General features: G+C 40.5%; 1 protein-coding gene across 12 annotated transcripts in view; it reads right to left on the bottom strand.

Moving 5' to 3' along the window:
• Positions 1–606: 606 nt before the first annotated feature.
• LOC141748218 (integrator complex subunit 6-like) overlaps positions 607–15,308 on the bottom strand; it is a 67,882-nt gene continuing 53,180 nt past the window's right edge. For 5 of the 12 annotated variants that reach the window (XM_074599889.1, XM_074599893.1, XM_074599892.1 and 2 more), the window contains 9 exons: positions 12,977–13,071; positions 12,113–12,223; positions 10,217–10,432; positions 9,604–9,727; positions 8,876–9,018; positions 8,308–8,539; positions 7,231–7,623; positions 5,195–5,288; positions 607–4,759 (listed from right to left, as the gene is read on the bottom strand). In XM_074599889.1, coding sequence (XP_074455990.1) covers positions 4,660–4,759; positions 5,195–5,288; positions 7,231–7,623; positions 8,308–8,539; positions 8,876–9,018; positions 9,604–9,727; positions 10,217–10,432; positions 12,113–12,223; positions 12,977–13,071 — 1,508 coding nt within the window. In that variant the 3' untranslated portion in view covers positions 607–4,659. Of the gene's footprint in view, positions 4,760–5,194; positions 5,289–7,230; positions 7,624–8,307; positions 8,540–8,875; positions 9,019–9,603; positions 9,728–10,216; positions 10,433–12,112; positions 12,224–12,976; positions 13,072–15,308 lie in introns of those variants that run through there. The other 7 variants (XM_074599895.1, XM_074599896.1, XR_012588947.1 and 4 more) reach the window with 6 other exon arrangements.

Here is a 15,308-nt window from a genome sequence, read left to right as displayed (position 1 = left end):
CCATTCCACCGCCTTTCCCAGGCCAAACTACTCGTTTGCACTTCACCATAAATTCTTTAAGAGCTTCTGCCCAGGCTCAAAATCTTAAAAAACGCAGCTCCTTTGACAGGTCCCCAACTGATGGTAAAGGGGGATTTTGTTTTCTTTACATGATATCAGCGGTCACCGTTCCTCGGGGAAGGCGTACACAGCTATGTTCTTCTACTGCATATGAAAATACCCTCCAGCGAGTTTAGCACAAGACTGTACCAACAGTTTAACTCCCTCCTTGGTGCGTTCTTCTTCTGAACTCTGAATAATCTGCTGCTGGTTACGAGATTTGCACTCCTAGCCCTCAGAAGCAGCTCACAAGCTTTTAAAACGAAGGCTCTGAAGTCCAACAGATGAAGTTGAGCTTTCATAGCAAGCAGCAGCTGCTCTCCCTACCAACTCTACCCATAGACTCTACCCACGCTCCCGGCTTGACGGGCAACAACAGGGTTCCGCAAAACTGCCACGCTGCTTTAGCCACGACCGAGAGACAGTCGAAAACACTGACAACACAGAATGATGGAAGAAAAAGCACCAAGGCTAAAGCCAAGAGTCTACTTTCAAGGACAGAACAACACGCCAGGTTGCAGCTGAACTGGAATGGCGAAAAATCAGACAGGCCCAGCCTTTTTGGTTTGGGCCTCCCTCCCTGAAATGACAGCCCAAATAAGGCAGACAAAAACTGATCGCACGATTCAGATTTAGAAGTACAGTTTAACTGTAATTCCTGCAGGCCACAAGATTTTTGCTAAATCCCAAGGTGTTATTTTTCTCCAGTTTCTTCCTTTTCCACTTAAGACAGACTTCAGCTTGTTTTTGCAGACCTGAGAGCAGCAGCTCCTTTTAAATCCAGTGACTAACATCCTTCCTCCAGATCTCTGCCAAACCTCCCTTCTGCCAGATCTGAAGTGTCTTTGGCCTTGTTTTCAGCTTAACTGGGTTGTTTATTCTTCAAGAAAAGCACTCTAGAGTTCATTTGCTAAAGGTGTGACGTTGCCATGTTGCTAATACGAAACAATATAGTTTAGCTTTTATAGTTTTTTTTTTTTGTTTCTTTCTCTCAGCCAATGCATTTCCACTCGTATTTTTCCATCAGAAAATTTCCATTTCTTCGTAGATATTAAAAAACAGAACAAAAGGAAATACACTCAATACCCTACACTGCTGCCATTTCAGCCAGCCAGTTTAGAGGCAGAACCTGGAGCAAATCACCAAAAGAAAAATCAGAGAAAAAAAAACGGCTGGAGTTTTTTTCGGTTTTGTGCTTTCCTGTAAAGGGAGTTACACAATTGCTTGACCACTGCAAAGTCAAACCTAGCACAGTAACAGCCTCTGCGGCTTGTATTTTGGAAGATGACAATCCTTTTCTGATGCTGGTTAAGCATGGGCAAGAATACACTTGCCCATCATAAATGCACTGCGCACGTGAAGTGGGAACAGCAGCACCTAGCAGACATCTGCCACCAGCAACTGGGCTGGGAGCTGCGTGGCTATGGGCTCTTTTTAGGGAAGAGCAAAACTCCTTGGGGTTTACAAGGGAAAAAAAAATAAAAATCAAGATACTGAGCAATGAGGATACCTAGTTACGAGAGGGGCAGGAAACAGAAGCAGCAGAATACATATAGGTATCCAGACTCCAAAGTACCAGACAGCCCTTCTACTCACATCAGGAAGCTAAGCGCTTAATTCATTAATTCAGATTGTTCAACAATGCTCCTTACAGGAAACACGGCGAGCTGTGTTACTTTTCCCCACTTCCTAACATTCCAGTTTAACAGCTTTCCAGACTCCTTCCCCTCATCCCGGGTGTTTGTGGCCCCACACTGTGTCCTGAGCCCTTCCTGAGAACACTCCTGTTACGCAGAGGCTCATCTGTGGCACAGACTGGACACGATCTCGGTAAGGCAGCTGTTGGGGTCATGGTCTCTACCTAGAAAAGGCAGGGCTTGACGTTAGTGCAGTCTCTCCTGGCGGGCCTGGTCGCACACCCAAGTGAAACACCCCATTCCCAGCTTGCGGCTTGTTCAATGCCTGTTCCGTCCCCATCCAGCATGGCTGTTTGTCTAACGACCAGTTCTCTCTGTTAAGATTCTCCTTCATGCAGTCATGGAGCATTTACTGTTTCCTAAGCAAGCAACGTTCATTTCCTGCTCCGTTTGGGAGGCAGGGCTGTGCGCGCTTCGATGGAGCGCTGTCGCTCCATTTTCTTCATCTCTGCACTGATGCCACCCATGAGGATGGCACATCTTCCTTCCTTCTTACGAAGGCTCACGTCCAGTCCACTGTAACATTTCTTCCCCTCCAATATTCTGATCCAAATTCCATTTATTCAGAATCAGGGAAAATTCTCACTGCTCGGACTCAAATAGACTATTTTATCATTTCTGTGCGTTTTCTCAGGTGTAAGATTCCAAACAAGTGAATGAGAGTCATCAGCTTCCTGTAGTTAATTTGGCAGCCAACTGCATCACATCAGAAGAGCTGGTTTACATACTAACAAGGTCACTAGTTAAACACTCGGCCCCTGCTCAGACACAGTATCATCAAATGAGTGTCTCTGGAACCAGGAAAGAAAATTAAATGACCATTAACTAGATAGAAGAGAGCTGTCTCCTCTTACCACCTACGACTTCAAAAATAGCGTATTACAGGCAACTGGATGCTTGCAACCAGACCATTTTAAAACAAGGTATGCACAGTATATCTGACCTTCTGTAAATAAATTCCCTTTTAAGAGTCCATCATTAGGCATGGGAGGTCTATCTTGGTGACATACAGCTTCCACGTAACGATTATGAAGGAGTGAATCCCTACTTTGTATCATTCCAAGGTATTTCTGTGGTTTTCTTTTAAATATTCAACTGTACAGATGAATAAAATTTACTTCCAAGAGAAGAATTAGGACACATTTATAGTAACGCTTTTCCCGGTGTCACTTCATTCATATAACACTGTGACAGAGATTTGCTGTTGCTGGATTTTATTTCCGTCTTGAATTTCGCTGGGGTAATTCCAATGGTCCAACTGCATCTTCCAGAAAGACAAGGCCACTGCTTCAGAGCGGATGGAAAAGATGTCTCACAGGCTGTCTGGTACTAAAAATACCAGCAGGAACAGCGAAGTAAAGGCTCACCAGCTAAAATCTGTCTTTCTGCCTCTCACGCATCAGCTAGTCAACCGGAATCCCCAGGATATTGGCAGTACAAGGTAAAGAGCTACTTAACATGAGCACAACTGCAACCTGCCTTTAAAAGAAAGCTGTTAAAGGATCAGAGGATGTTATGTGCGAACAACTGACAATACACAGTTATCAGAAGAGCCGCTTGCTACTGGCACATCATCGGTACTGCTTTAAAGGAAAAAAATAATTACATGCAGGTGCTTCCGTCTTCTTTGTACATTCTGCAATATATAAAATGACCTTTGGACAAAACAGTAAGAGGAACGGAGGAGAGGGTACCAGCACAGGTAACCAGGGATTTGGTAAATTGGAACTTAGTGCCTTTAATACGGAGTAAAAACATGCCCCCTGCGCAGGCTGAGCTGAGTGATGGGGCAGGTGCTCCAGGATACAAACGCATTCTGCAACTCTAACTGCAAGCTGTGTTTGAGGGCGTGCGGATCAGGTTCAGCTGCAGTACAGCTACACTACTCACTGCTTTTACAAAAATAGGAACTCGGTGCTGCCCGCTACAGACTCCTCAGATTAGCACTTATTAAAAATTAATAAAATGGTTTATTTTATATATACATATGTTCCAAAAAATTTATACAGTTAAAATATCAAATTAGTGATCTGGTAACAATACTGTTCAAAATAATCTCTTTTGTATGAACATTAAAATACACGTTTTTAAAAGCGTTTCCTTTTAGTGCTTCCAAAGCACAGCGTGTGCCAAGGCCACCTGAAGAATCTCCGTCCTCCTCACAGGATGAAAGAGAACTGAAGTCGGGGACCTGGGAAGCCTCAGGTGCACTTTCATAATGTCTGCAGACAAAACAGAAGAGAGTCTGAGGTAGATTGTTTAGTGACCATCGGGTGGTAACAGTCACAGGGCTGTCTTTAGCTTTCATTAACACAATAGCAGTTTCTTTACTCTCAATCTACACTGAATCTCAAGTTTAAAGGCATGGCTAGCAGTTCTCGGGAACAAGACCCTTGTCTCTGTGGTGGCAACATGCAATTTTACCAGTGCAGGTGTTCTGGGAAGGTTTTTTTTTTTGGGAACACACGGGCTCTCTCCACGATGCAGACAGTGTGTGCATTTGACAGTGCCCCATTTTAGTGCAACCTGCTGCCTATAGCACGTAAATGTCTAATGACAGCGTTCAAATGAGTAAATTCTCATCACCTGCAGGAGGGGCAGCAATGGTTATTTTCTTCAGCCTGTTGAGCAAATAGCACCCTCCACAGGAAAAAGCCACACCTTTCATAGCAAATCCTTAAGGTTATAGCCCAGCTTCTGCCGATAGAGGTTCTTAAAGTTAAAGCTCCACTGCTTCTTCTCAGACTGTGACAGTAAAATCACTTGACTGCCAAGATGGTGAGGGCAGCAGCTACATCCTCTTCCACTCTTCTGCGGCACAGCAAACTCATTCTTGGTCCATATTCGTCTGGCCGGTTCATTATTATCTACTGTTGACATGATTAACTCTGTTGGGTAGGCTGTTCAACTCTAGTTCCTCTAGTATTCTCTCTAAGTGTTGTATTAAGACCCGTTTTTTAAACCTAAGGAAGAGAGGGAGAGCAATTTAGACTCTTTTCTTCCAAAAATACAACCCAACACTATTCAGCCATGACAAATCATATTACCAGAGGCTCTCTATTTCCAGTAGGGAAGAGCTTGCTTTATTTCTGGTGTTAGAATGGCCAGAAAATTTAATTTAATACAGCCACCCTACCAAAACCCACCCCCTACCCCAACCCACCCACACTTTGTGTCAGTCTTCAATAATGACCCACGTCTCTATATTACATTTAAACTTCAAGTAAAGACCACTTACTGCATAAAAAAATAATGGGTTGACCACTAAAACAACTATAATAATTGAAATATGTCAAAAAGGAAAACAGAAAATACTAGTACTGGAAAAGTTTATGATTTACTATAATGATCTAAATTAACATTTAATTTATGGCTGAGTCATTTATAACCATACAAACCTTGCTGCTTCCTTGATAGCAAATTCAATGAAATACTTCTGAATTTCCATAGGTCCTTGCACCTCCTCAAGAAGAGTGAAAATTTTTTCATAATCTAAAAAAAAAAAAATTAAAATCCAACCATATATTAAAAATAAATATTGCAAGTGTGTTTTCAATTAAGTTTAACAGCCAAAAGAAAAAGCAGAGCACAGTTTCACACTTCTGTGTACAGCAATACATGTACGGCAAGAAAAAAGACAACCCCGCGTTAGGTTTATGCACAGAAAGCAGGTGATACCAATAATCTGAAAAGTGATACTGATGGTCTGGTATTTGAACATGGCACCAAAGAATTAGGTTCTCCTTAAGAGCAGCAACTAGAAACAGCTGTCCTCAGAAAATGCAGGGTAGGCAGAGAAGCCTCATACCTCCACCACCGCAGTGCCACCATTAGCAGTTAATATGCACGTAGGGCCACCAAGCCCTGTTTTAACCTAGAGCTGTTCATTTCTGAAAGCAGAGGTTAGGATCAGTTCTCTTAGAAAGATTAATTTTTAGCGTGGGCACTATTAATATGACTACCTTACTGGTACCAAGTAAATATACCCACTGCGAAAGAATGAACTGGACACATTATATTCGAAACAAAAAATGGCACTGTTTCAGTATTTTCTGTAGTTGAACCCAGTGTGGAGGTATTTACGGTGCTGTGACTAAGAGCCTGCTCAGAGCGATGCAGCAGGCACAGAGAGGATATACGGTCACAACTGTGAATATATGTACATATTTAACCCACTACTATTTCTCCTCTCTCTTTGATGACTGCCTCAACTCTGCAGCAAGACAGGTGACTCATACTGAACGTAGTACTATTTTACTCTATATCACCATTTACCAGACAAATTTGGTGTACGATTAGATGAGCCCACTTGGCAAAACTGGAAGCAAAGACATACCCATTTAGGAAGTTTTAAAACATCTTAAAAATAAAATACAGATGCAGCATAAAAATGGCTTCATCTCTCAACAGCCTCAGGCTGCCACAATGATTATGTGCCTCAATAAAATATTAAGTTCTGGGAAAGCAATGCAAGATCAGAAAGACTTAAGAAGACTAGTCCATTTACTACTAACTGGCACTTGACAATGCATTTGAAAAACATTCAATAGTTTAATTTGTAGACATAATTAGTTCAGACACAGACCACATTAGGGACGTTTGCCATTCAAGAAAAAACAGAAAGATTATGCCTATGGCAAATCCCACACCACATACGTTATTTGGAGTTTCAGGTTAGTGTTTTGGTTTTGATCCTGTATACAAGTACAGGCAAAACACGTGACAAAAGCTGAGGAGGCAAGTTACTTTTCCTCACAACATTTTATAATTTTGGGGGCTTAACCAAACTTTACAGGAAAAAAGGAGATAATTTTTAGTATTAGTTCTTAAAGAGTTTTACAACAGTGTTTCATCACTAGCCATATCACTAAACGATATCTAGTGTTCATATCACGAAATGAAAAAATTATCACTTCGCTATTAACTGTTAAGATTCCCTTTCAAACATATTCCAAGATGCATCTTTGTAGCTACACATGCCTTTGCCCTCCAAAGGAAGTTTTGATGGACACAAAGCAAAGAGGTACACTAGGCATACACAAGGAGCAGGGCAGCACGAGGCCAAGTCTATCCAGTATCATTAGACCGTTGGTAACACCTTCATAGAGCTACACAAACAAAACCTCTGAAAGGCGCTTTCACAGGGTACCTCTTAGAGCAGTTAACCTACCTTCAAGGGCCAACAAGGTCACTTGGCACTCAACTTCCCAAACACTGCTGTGTCTAAACTTTAACTCACCTGCCCAGCATGTAAGAATTTTCTTCCTTTTTGTCCCTCCATTGTTCATATGCACGCAATCAGAAATTATCCAAAATCTAAAGTTGTATGTGTATTGAAAATAGCTCCTTGTTTCAAGAAAAAGTCTTGTCCCTAGCACCATGGATAATATACTAAAAAAAAAAAACAAACGAACTAAAACCCAACACAACTTACTTCTTCCAGGTTTGCGAACCTCTTTCATCACTTTAATTTTGATATCAGCATTGCTTCCCTCCAACATCATAGGTGTTATTTTGAATGAATTTGGCACAGATTCAGAAGTAGACTCCATCGCCCGTTTTTGGTCATCTCCAGTCACACTGTAATTTAGAGGCCCTCGAACAAGCGCGTTGGTACCAGGTTTATGATCCAATCCATCTTCACTTAAACAATTGAATTCAACAGGCAGAGAGTCTAAGTCATTGGGTAACATTTCATCCTCTCCCATAGCAGCTGGAACCGACGGAGCCATTTGCACAGGTAAGCCATCAATTTGCTTCTCCAGTGACTGACAATTTTCTGCTTTCTTCTCTCCATTGCCATCTTGGACAACACTGTTATTGGCATCTATAAATTAAAAATATATATCTTACTAGTGCATAACTGCAGTATCAAAAACCCAAAAGGAAATAGTTCCATATCCTTTCTTGTTTGAAGTACTGTGTAGTGACGTGACAGTGCTAAACAACTCTCCAATACTTTTATTCAACCTTTGATGTGGCTAAGGGAATACTTCCCTTTAGACTGTTGCCATCTCGTGTCACTATCATGAAGTCACCATTCTCTGTACTCCTATTGCAGTGTTATGACTTCGAAGTAAACTAATGTTTTCCTTCCTTCCCCCAGTTTCAGCTAACAGCGTTTTCCTATGACTCAGTTTGCTGCAATAGGTGGGTAAGAAAATCAGTATTTGTGGAAAATGAAAACATAACCATATTTTAACTTTCCTTCCCCACCACGGAATACACAAATGAGAAATAACAGATGATCTGAAATCCTTGCCAACTCCAAACCACTTTGAAGAAAGGTTTCAGTATTTTTTATTATTTTTTTAAAACAGTTACTCAAAATTATTTTTTATTCCAGACTTCATTGGCTATAACAGCAGACTGTTTATCCAGGCCAAAAAAAGAAACCCAGCCCTAATTAACACTAAAGCTTACGTACAAGCTGATATACCCTTTTGAATCAACTCAGAAAGCACACAGAGAGTTGGGACCACGTGGCGTGCTGTGCAACAACTCAACATACCTTTATTTGCTGGGAGGCCTTTGAGGTTCAGATACGATGGGGATCCAGAAGCTGAGGGTGGCCCTTTCCCACCAACGTGATTCGTTACGACGGGCGGTGACTGTGGCCGTCTCAACAGCGGTGACATGCTACGCCTTCTCTTTAGTGATGCTGGAGTATTGGGCTCTCCAGGACGCTTTATCTTATTCTGAGGCCCAGCGACAAATTCATCTGCTTCATCGATCATCATACCCTGAAAAGAGAAAAAAAAAATTTTATAATTTTTTTAAAACAGTACAAAATAGAAATTGTTTCATCACTGATGGAATAAGTCCCTCCGCGTTAAAATTCAGGTGGCATTCAAAACACTTTACAGCTCTCGGAACAGAGATAACTAATGTACACTGTAACTAGAGACAGACTCTGTAAATCAGCATGATTCCTTACACATTTCTCTTGGAGCACACGAAAGACACCTCTCCTTTTGCACATGACAAAAGAGCTACACAGGTTAGCAACATGCTGCAGCTGTTGAAGAGAAATTCTATGTTAAATATAAAGATACAGTAGATAGTGTGTCTCGTCATACCTTCTTATCCTGTTTAAATGGATTGCCAAATGTATGAAGTCTTTTTGGTTGATCTGGGTCAATCTCCCGCAGGGGTGAAGGCATCATTTTCAAGTATTCCTGGTAATTTCCCATTTGAGCAACAGGAACACTATGAAGGCAGTCTGCAACACAACAAGAGATCTCAAATTTAGTCTACATTAAAACTAAGGCAACACAAACTTCACGCACTTCACTTGCAAGTGCTAGAACTCAAGAACTAGAAATGACTATTTCTTTTCGCTATGGAAAAATAGCTGAAGACTACAATTTTAGAAATAAAGCTGGCGTGAGCTGAGTTTAATTGTCAGTAGAAGAATGAAAACTAAGCAAGTTTCATCTCTATACTAACAACTGCATTTTTTAGATTCCCAGCACCTAACAAAGGTAAAACAAAAGAAGCCCCTCTGCTTTAAGCCACTCTGACTATAAAAAACATGTCTACTGAATTTTTGTTGTACAGGAAAGGTCTCCCATTAAACTTATTTTTAAAAATCTAAGCAAGCATGACATGTTGCATGACAGAAGGCAAAAACTTCTTTCCCTTTCAGAGTGAAGAAAAGGACACTGACTGACGCAATAGATGATGCAATGGCCACTTCTCCTCCCACACCCAGGACAGAAAACACTACTTCAGGGAATAAAAAAAAAAAAAAAAAAAAATAGCTGTACTCTCTCCAAACCGTTAACAAAGAACGGTAGCTACTTACCTTCATCCTGCCCCAAGATAAGCCTATGTGTTTTCAGAAGATTGGTTCTCATTCTAGTTAGCTGGTCTAGAAGATTGCGACGAGGAATATCATATGCATTTCTGAATGCCTGTGGCTTCAAATCCTAGTTTTATAAACAAAACAAATGACTTTCAATTAACCCATCAGTTCTCATACATAGCGAAATTCTTCTATGAACTGTAATAATGCTAACTATTAAAAAAAAATTATTCTGAAGTAACTTCAGAGCTTTGTAACTGGACAGAGCAGACTCAACAACTGTCTTTTCAACAAGACCTTATCCAGCATTAGCTCTTTCAGCTCCATTAAGACTAAGCATGTTAATTCCTGGACAAACAGCACTAGCTGTCTTTTGCAGAGATTGTCACTTGAAACACAGTAATCTTTGTTTACTACCATGGGATTTTCAAACAGTGTCCCAAAAGCAGGTGCAAAAAAAAAAAAAAAAAAAATCACATTTACTCTTCTCACTATTTATGCCTATGCTGCACTCTTCACAATTCAGTGGAAGTATTTACTTCCTTCTTCTACACCAAGTCCAAAGAAGTTACCCATTTAAAACACATGAGATCAACTGCTTAATCATGTTTACCTTATTTAAAAGTCCTATGTGGAAGCCAGCAAATTCTTTAACATTCATTTCCGCCAGTCTCAGTGGAGATTCCCCAGTGATGCCTTGCAGCAGTTGCTTAAAATCCCTACTGTGTACCAAGGAGAGGCCACTGGAGTGATTTTTCACTTTTATTCCAATTTCTTGTGGAACTTTCTTACCCACTGAACCTATTATCCGTTCCGACTCTATTTTTGTCTAAAATGGAATCACACCATGAGTTAAAGAATCAGCAGGCATTGCAGATTTCCAGTATAAAACACATAGTACATTAACAGAATAAAACTATAAATTTAGTTCCCAACTACACAACAAACGGGAGAACTACTTGCCCAGGGATATATTGGATCACACACATTAGATCTCAAGTAGAAAGAAATCCTAATGTGCTAGCATATGGAAAAAATATTTAGCCAGTGTATCTAAATTTATATGTCAGTAGGAGGTCTGTGAATATCCCTGATTTTGCTGCAAGTCTTGTGACTTTCTTTTGTGTCCCTGAAGAATCATCTTTAAAGGGAAAGAAAAAAAATAAATAATGGTGGGATGCTTTACGTTACTGTAAAGCTGCACCTAAACCAGTATTATTCAGATACAGCAACATTAATTCCAGATTTCATTTTTGAAACAATCTACAAACTAAGGTTTGCATTGTATCTTTGCAACAAGATAAAGGAGAAAAGTCATAAAAGGAATTTGTTTCATCAGTATGTTTCTAAATACATATTACTTCTCCAATTAGCACAGATTCCTTATTGCAGCTACAGGTAATTTTACTGCATTAAGCATTAACTGTATTCAAAGTTAAGACCCACTTGCATTACCTCCAAAAAAACCCCAACCAACCAAAACCCCAAACCCCACAGTGATTGCAACCCACTTCCCTCAGATCTCATCCTCTGCAGGGTTTGCCTCATTATCTGTGGGGAACTCTGAATTTAAGGGCAGCAGGAGCACCGCAGAGTTCTGGAATTGCTTCTCCCTATACAGGAGCTTATAATGCATCCAACACATTTAAACTGTTTCCTGTGCTGAGAATGTCTGTGAAAACCACAGTAGCCATCTCAAGCCATTTCAGCTCCATAGTGCAGATAAATAATAGGCATTTGCATATCATTAAGTTACCGAAATGCCACGGGAAGTTTTATGTCTAATAGATGCTCAGTCATTCGGAGGCTTTTGGAATGTATTTTGTGCATTCTTTAAGGCGGAGGATTTTTTTCTTTGTAATTTTAAAGGCTGCACTGCTTCCCCACTGACTTCTAGATATTCAGCTACTGTCGTAAGAACCATTTGTGCTAAGGAGGCACAGCTTTCAGACAGTTACACCTGAAATGGCATTCTTCACAAAGAGAAAAAGATACACAAGACTATTTCCCACCAGGTCACACTTAACACATAGAATGGATTTGACCCGAAGGAAACAGAAAGCTTAGCTATAAAGCTTGAACTATGACTTTAATCCCCGTGGACAAGAACATACACTTTTTTGGAACATACACATTGCCAAGGCACACATGGAAATAAACATGACACTGAGAGCAAGCCTCTGACTTCAGCTGTGAAGAACAATGGCAAGAGCAGTCATAAATCCAATTAGTGATAATCTTTGGAGTTTAAAGGTCTAGCAGATACTTTAAATGTAGCTGAAGAGGTGTCCTTCGCACTCCCCTCCACCACTTACAGAAGGCACAATCACTGGCTACACAATCTCTCTGGATTCATCCACATTTGCGGGGGAAATGCTCACCAATCTTCAATTAGAATATATGCTGTACACCCATATGAACTCCCACAGGGATTAACTGCTTTATAATGAGATTACCACAAACTAAATAATCAACGCACTTCTAATTGCAAAGGTTTTATCAATACTACCTGTTGGCTGAGTTTTTTAAGGTAAGAGATAACACTGTAACTAAGTCCACAATCTAAATTATCTGATATCAGATTTGGAGCTCCCATCATCCTTAGGGCTTTCTTTAATGGCTATAAGGAAAACAAAATACACAATAGTAAGAGAATAAGTCTTTAAAAAAAAAATTTATAAGATCAATTACAGGAAGCTAAGGCACATGGATTAGTGCTCTAGCTTTTCCACTTTTGGCCACTAAAATTCAAGTCTATTCAGATAACATGTGACATGAGTTTGGTAGTCTAACTAGCTCGCAATGGACGTTATGCCACATTACCAAGACACCACACGGTGTGGTGCCACTGGCAATTTCCACTCAAAGGCTCAGTACCAGAATAGCCGGGATGATGCAAGTCCATATTGAGGTGCATTGTCCAAGCTACACGTAAAAGGTGACACGGTGCCGCCCCCCACCCTTTATTTGGCCCAGCCAGTTCACTTCGCATCAGCTTCCCAAGTTCTAGCACTTCACCCACATTAATAAACAAACAAATCTGCATTTTCCTTATCAAGTTACAAAAATAATGCCAAATTTGGTTTCTCTGAACAATCTGAAGTACTTTAGATCAAAGCTTATTTAATATTTCACGAACAGAAAACACATTTAATATCTTAATATAGTTACTATTACTCAGTATTGCTAGAAATTTACTTATCTCTTGAAAATGTTTGACCTGATCTACATACCTCAGCAAAGCAAAATGTTTACTACCTAAAATGTCATCATAATCACATAAACAAGATTTACTAGGAAGAGGTATGATGCACACGCCTCTGGTCACATCAGCCATTATACCCGGGAGGATGAAAGGAGAAAAGGAACATACCAGTAAGTAGTAAGGAGGCATGGTTTTTAAGTAGTTGTCAAAAGCCTGTCGCCACTTCAGATTTGGCTTAAGTTTGTGAACCTTAAACAAGTCATCTGCAAGAAGGAAAACAACAAAGAAGGTTTCATTTATATAGTCCCAAACCATTAGCATTATCCAAAATTCAACGTGCCGGGTTTCCCCCCACTTTTCTTCTCCCTCCACCCATCTCCCAACGGGGCTTCCCCACAACATCTGTTCTTAACCTTAGGTTTGAAGGATTGTGGACCCCCAGTCCTAGCTGCAGCAGACAATCCAGACCAAGTCCTCATTATAGGCAAACTTACAAGGTACACCAGACTTAAACACCGCACACAACTACTAGCAGCATGGAAGGTGCAACAGATCCACCTGTTAAGAGTGTCACCTCCCTTGCCTCTCTCTTGTATCATCAGGGACTCCCTGTATCTGATTAAACCCAACAACATTCATTTGGTTCAATTTCCATTTTCAGCCCAGCTTTCTCTTGTTCAACCTGTATGATGAAGTCTGGTCTCCAATAAAAATATTCTTGGGCATCAAAGGGAAAGAAAAAAAAAAAAGATATCAGAGCAGGGAAATCTTTCAGCTGTCAGCTTTGCGGGACTCTGCTGACAAGAGCAGCAGTTGGTGAGAAGGGGTGTACCTCCAGCCTGCCAGAGCAGCAAACACGCCCACAGATACAGACAAGAGACAGGAGTTAGCTAGAAAAACTGCTGCCCTCTAAAAGAAGGGCAACTGGACAGATTATTTCCTTTGGGTACTGTTTTAGAAATACCTTGCTTGCACTAGAGGTGTGCATGCTGCCGTTTAGCAATCACTGATTTGAAGCATGTGCCTATTCGCCATTGCACACTACAAAGTGTAACAGTGATCTCTAAACATCAAAACCGAACAGAGTATGCTGTAATGTACCATTTGAAATTATGGATTATCAACTGAGATCAAGTTTCTCCTCAGCAGGGCTGTAACATGCTGGCAAAGTGAGGCTACTGGAAGGATATGCGGGACTGGAAAAAGGGATGTCCAAAAATGAGCCGGGGAGAGCTGAAGGAGACAGAGATGCACAGAAGAGGGTGTGCGGAAGATGCAGCAAGGAAATCGTTTTCTCCAGACTGAGCTTTCAGGAAGATATATTTGGAGAAGCAAATTTGACTTGCATAGTATTCTGCACAAATCGAACAGATGTTAAGATACGATTTTCCAAGTTTTCATAGTCAAACCACACTTAATTACAGGTATTTTCCAATCTAAATGAATTCTGTATCACATAAAACAAAAACACACTACAGATGCTAATTGTTCTCTTTCCTGGCCTGAAGGAAGAGGGGTGGAGTTTGAGAAGACAAGTTAGACCTCCATTTAAAATCTCAATATACCACATGCTTAGCACTATTATCCAAAAGAACTGTGATGGTATCATGGCATATGGCAAATATAAAGTAACATCCATTCTTATCTTATAAGCCTATTAGCTCTTTGCAGCAAAACAGAAGTTAAACTATACCCCTCTCCCAAAATTCAAAATGGAAAAAAAAAATAAAGTGTAAAATGTTTAGTATCATGGTATGCCCTAATATTTTAAAGTCTACGAGCAGGTTATGAGTACAACTTGAACCTTAAACCCCTTATCAGCACTTTATTACTGTCTCGCACCCTGCACGGTGCAGGCTGTACCAGTGAATAACACCTACGGTTGGACTGCACAGCCACTCTTCAACGGCGCTGACATTCATCATGCTCGATTAGCCGCGATTCTTAATCCACCGCAGAGCTGTAGTCTGGGAAGTCAAATGCAAAAGCACCTCCCTGACCTTTGCTATCCAAGTAAGAAGTTCTCAAATCTAAATAGAGCTTCAGCAAAGATTTGTCTATTTAAAATGAGAGCCTCCCCACAGCACGAACCCACTGCAGGAACTCCTGCCCTCTAGAAGGAAGACGGTCACAGTGGTAAACACAGCCACAAGTTTCAGAGAACACCACCATCAACACCTTACCTGCCTCTATCGCAAGAGTTTGAGACATACACTCTCAGCAGATTGCACCACAGGCACTTGAAATGTACTTTTTGTGCTGTGCCCTGGGCTGCACATAATCATTTATATAAACAAGTAAACAGTAACACAGTTAACTATATCTTTCATAGATTAAATCCCAAACTTTTGTGGATAAAATCCGAAAATATTGAAAATATCCTTTCATAAATTAGTTTTAACCCAATCTATTCATTTTCAGATACTACTCTCTGTATAGTCCATTTAATGCAGAATTCTTTTTACTTCTGAGCTCAGACTGCTGAGATAAAGCACTGGAT

Source organism: Larus michahellis, chromosome 9 (genome assembly GCF_964199755.1).
Source record: "Larus michahellis chromosome 9, bLarMic1.1, whole genome shotgun sequence".
NCBI classification, from domain to species: domain Eukaryota; kingdom Metazoa; phylum Chordata; class Aves; order Charadriiformes; family Laridae; genus Larus; species Larus michahellis.
Note: the sequence above shows the minus strand (reverse complement) of the source record. Positions and strands in the feature narration are given on the sequence as shown.